The sequence below is a fragment of the Triticum aestivum genome, chromosome 4D (genome assembly GCF_018294505.1).
Source record: "Triticum aestivum cultivar Chinese Spring chromosome 4D, IWGSC CS RefSeq v2.1, whole genome shotgun sequence".
Classification (NCBI taxonomy): Eukaryota; Viridiplantae; Streptophyta; class Magnoliopsida; order Poales; family Poaceae; genus Triticum; species Triticum aestivum.
The window spans coordinates 499134974-499139810 of record NC_057805.1 but is presented as its reverse complement, the minus strand read 5'-3'; the positions used below and the strand labels follow the sequence as shown (position 1 = coordinate 499139810).

Here is a 4837-nt window from a genome sequence, read left to right as displayed (position 1 = left end):
GTGCAAGTATCTGCTTTCGTGTGTGCAGATGATGTTCACGAGACTTTGCGTGATTCTTCTATTGGTTCGATAAACATTGGTTCTCAATAAGGGAAATACTTATCTCTACGGTACTGCATCTCCCCTCCTTTTCGGAGAAAATCCCAACGCAGCTCACAAGTAGCAAGGACTAACAGATATTTTGTTGTATGTTAGTTCCGCTGCAATCATCTTATACTTTTCATACTTCACATCGGCCAATGTATGCATCAACTCTCCACTACATGAGCATTTATGAAGATTAGTAACTCAAACATACTTCTGTGGAAACTAGATTGAGTGCACTCACCAACTCCTACAGAAGTTAAGCTCCTCTTTGCATCTAGACACTAGCCTTGAGCAATATATTCAGGTGGGGTTACCTCAAATCTAGAATGCATGATCCCTAGAAAGTGTGTGAAGTCAAACTTCTCTATCATTGACAACTATCTTATGAAAAAACTGGTTAGATATCTCGTGGAAACGATACCATCATATTTGACACAAAAAATAACTTCACGGTTAATCTTGTTTTGTTATAATTTTACTCGCATATCTGTATAAAGATTTGTGGTACTTATGGAAATCAGATTGGTGCACTCACAACTCTTGAAAAGGCGAGCTTCTCTCTGTTTTGGTTGGTTGCAACTCTCCATCCCTGGGGATATTGCTACATGGTGGTGGTGGTTCGAGACAATATGGAGGGTGTCTGTATTTACAAATAAATAGATGAGCTGATGGAGGCCTGTTTTGCCATATCCTCGTCCAAAATGTGTATACGTAACTGTATCACAAGCTGCTAGAGGTTCTCTAAATTAGCATAGTTGAATATATGGATATGCCGATAAAACAAAAACGGAGGGGGTACAATACTATGTTGATCATGACATAGAGAAGTCTATGTTGGTTAAAGGGAACGGGAGGTGGGGTACAATAATACTGGTGTAGTATATAACAACACACAGTCCACATAGTAAAAAATATAAAATAACAGTTACAACCCACAAGATGCTCTAAATTAGCATAACTATGCCAAATAAAGCAAAACGGAGGGGGCACAATATTCTGTCGATCATCAAATAGAAATGTATATAGTGGGTAAAGGGAAACATATAAGAGCACACAACCCACAAACTAAAAAATAAAATGAAAGTCACAACACACCATCAAATCACCACACAGAAAAGCCGGGCCACTCCAAGGCAGGGATGGCTTTATTTAATACGGCTAACTAATGCATGCATCGTCACTTCAAATGGGCTCTTGTGTGGCTTCAAATTGGAAATTATAGTTGTTCATACCAGTGAACAGACCATCATCCATCTTGTAGGTAACAACCTCTCCTGTGGTCAGAATGTCCCTCTGAGTGTAGGAGAACGGGACGTCAACAGAACCCTGTGTCACAGCCGCTCTGACTGTCACCTTGGTCATCGGAGGCACCACAGCATGGTAGGAGGCCTCTTGTGAGGCCGTTGTATGAATGGATGACCCCCACTCGTATTCTGAATTGAATTCAGTGGATACCTCAACCTTCCCTTCTGCTATGACTGGGATCCCAGCTCTTAACTTGGCCGTGACACCAATCTTGAGGCTAACAGTCGAGCTCCAGGTCTTGGCCTGCGTCTCCTCGTATTTCAGGGTCAGGGTCTTGGCATGTGGTTCGTTGGTGTCATTGGTTGAAGTCATGCTGGGAAAGGTAATAGGCTTCTCGCCGTAGATCCTAGCTTCGGAGAGCTTGAACTCCACGCCATAGATCTTTCGGGAAAGTACGGCTTCTTCCACCCGTAACCTTGCTTCCAGTGTGATGGTATCGACGGCGGCGTTAAGGCAGCTTGTCTTTCTGTCGGCAGTTAGCCTCTTGCAGTACCTGGAGTTTCCCAGGTTCTGGAGACCGATGTAGTCAGGCAACATGACCACCCTGAAGAGTGTGTCACGGTCTCTGCTGCTGCTGTCGGCGGAGTCAGCCCAGATCCAGTTGGGGCTGAGCCTCCAAAACCTGTTGAAGTGGTTAGATTTTATGCGCACGTTTCCATTAGCATAGTTGGGGAAAATAGTGTTGACCACAGTTGAATCTGCAATATCAGATGATGAGAATTCCAGGTAATTGTATTTCTGGATGATCCTTGCCCGGAGGTACATGTCATTGTCGCCTTTAAAAGCAACATATTTGGGCAGTACCAATTGCTTCGACAGATCAATGGCGGAGAAGTCATGAAGAGATTTCACTTGATCAACTGTTTTTTCATGCCCTCCGGTTCCCAGACGCAAGTAGGCTTCTTCTGCTGTCTCCTTTTCCATGACCATCTCAGATTCAGAGCTGGTTGTCTGCTGGGGACGGAAGAACCTGCAAGCATGCATTGCCGACCTTTTATAATCAGGACTATTAAAACAAGCAGCTATTGTTGTTGATCTTTTTTTCTTTTTGTTTTTCCTCCATGACACTAGTTATTAATTGATTCTACGTGGAGGCTTCTTCCAGGACAATATTATTAATAATAAAAATAATAATGCTAGCTTCAGCACTACAGACGGAGTAGACATAGAGTGATTTGTAAATTAATACTACTATGTAGATACTGGTATAGATAGACGATACAATACGTACCTGATGGATAGATTATTGTCCCCGTCCGTGAGAGGGACGGGCTCAAAAAGCGTGCATGACGGCTTGGACAGGTCGTCGTTCGGTTCATTGACGATGCCAATGATCCAGTGGCCGCTGCCTTCACCGCCATGTTTGGCCACCCAGTACTTGTTGTTGTGGCAGCACCTGACGTGCAGGAGCCCGTCGTGCTCCTTGGATGGCTCCAGGTAGAATCTAGTGTACGGGCTTGCAAGGACATCGACGTCGTCGGCGCCGTCGCTCAGCTCCTCGAAGAACCTGCCTCCGCCGACGGCGCTCTCCTCGCTCCCTACATGCACGCTACCAAGGTACTTGCGGGTATGCTTTGATCGGAAAGCAACGCATTTCGGCGAACCCGTCACTGGAAACATCTCTTCAACTGTGTGTGTGTGTGTTTTTGTGTTGTGTGACTATCTACGTTGTGCATAGTAGCTATATATACTGCAGCCGTGCTGCCGCTTAACGTATACATGCAACTCACGTGCGAGAAAACGAGAACCTCATCCTTTCCTGTACAGGTTCTATGAATCCACGAGACCAACCTCATCCTTCCAGATCTCACCTAATAATTCATTTTCTTGGTCACGGACCATTCGACACAAATTATTGCCATTCAGCAGAGTAGTTTCCTCGTTTTGTGCGTGCGCCAAGCGATCTATCTAGGAGTAGTACGAGTGCCAAATTTACGTGACTTGGAGCGGCTCAGCTGGCGCGAGCCAAGACGCGGAGCATGCCGACACACCGGCCGTATTGTTTCCTTTCTCTTGTGGCCCATCCACGTGGGGTGCGCACCCTCTCTCCGCTCTCAACTACAAACACGTTGCATGCATGGCTTTCATAGGTGGCTGGAGAGTTTTCCCACATGAAGAGGAAACTGGATCGGGGTCATAGGTGGTTCACTGGTAGCATCTCTCGTAGCAGTTGTAAACCATAAATATAAGCATTCGTATGTGTAATGATCAATCAAACATTCATAACAGAACATAGCTTATGTTGGGATCATGTCATTTAGGCAATCTTATACTCCCTCTGTCTCATAATATATGAGCGTTTTTAACACTAATGTAGTGTTAAAAACGCTCCTATATTATGGGATGGAAGGAGTACTATTTACTAATTGGATGCATCATACGAGACACCGCGCAAATCCTCAAATTTAAGCAATTTCATCCGTCTGATTAACATATGATGTGTGTGTAGCCGTTGGATGAAAAGTTGAGACGCGCTCTCTTCACTGGTAGAATAAGGGCCTATTGTCCCGGTTGGTAAGGGCCCTTTGTCCTGGTTTTTGAACCGGGACTAAAGGGTCGTTACTAATGCCCTAACCCTTTAGTCCCGGTTCTTACACGAACCGGGACAGATGGGCCTCCACGTGGCCGCTGCGGCTAGCCCAGGCCGGGGGGCCTTTGGTCCCGGTTGGTGACACCAGCCGGGACCAATAGGCATCCACGCGTCAGCATCTGGCTGGAGCTGAGGTTTTTTTTTGAAAGGGGCTGATTTAGGGGGTTTGGGGGTTAATTTAGGTTGTTATTAGGTAGCTATTAAAGAGAAGTGTCCTCTGTTATATCTCCGTGCTTGGTTTACCAACGCTACGTACTGCTATGCCTAAACATGGCTTAGATTGAAGTGAAGGCAACATGTGATGCATGTCGAAAGTAATACTAATCCTAACTTGATCAAGTTTGGATTGCACTACTTTCGACATGCACCACATGCATGTTGCCTTCACTTCAATCCAATCCATATTTATTTCACCCGCTGATATATAATAACTCTTCATGCGCGCATCATGCATCATCATATATAATAACAAGTCCTACTAATCATGTGAAAACAAAGCTGTTATGTGAAAACATGTGCATATCAACTCTATTTGATAATATCTGACATGTCGAATTTCAAAAACGTATTTTTTTGAACGATATCGAAAATATTCGGGCTAATGGAAAATTTCAATAACCGTCCAACCGGTCAAAATGGTGATGAGGGACGAACGCACATAGTAAACCCTGTGCAATGCCCGTTTTAGATTCAAATCAATTTTCCTGATAAAATATATAAATAACAGTGTATCTCTAACATTAACAAGAAATAGCAGTGGCTAGTGCCTGACACGTGTGAGGCAATATCTTGAGTTCGAATCCTAAAAAAATATCACTTTTAAATTTTGAATTCAAAATTTGTTTGAAAATTTCA

At 44.1% G+C, this 4837-nt stretch overlaps 1 protein-coding gene across 1 annotated transcript; it reads right to left on the bottom strand.

The window, feature by feature from the left end:
• Positions 1 to 1084: 1084 nt before the first annotated feature.
• Positions 1085 to 3043, bottom strand: LOC123099014 (uncharacterized). Its single transcript, XM_044521122.1, has 2 exons — positions 2624 to 3043; positions 1085 to 2362 (listed from the first exon to the last, which is right to left on the bottom strand). Exons 1-2 carry the CDS (start codon positions 3010 to 3012, stop codon positions 1270 to 1272), a joined length of 1482 nt encoding a protein of 493 aa, XP_044377057.1. The 5' UTR covers positions 3013 to 3043; the 3' UTR covers positions 1085 to 1269.
• Positions 3044 to 4837: the final 1794 nt, after the last annotated feature.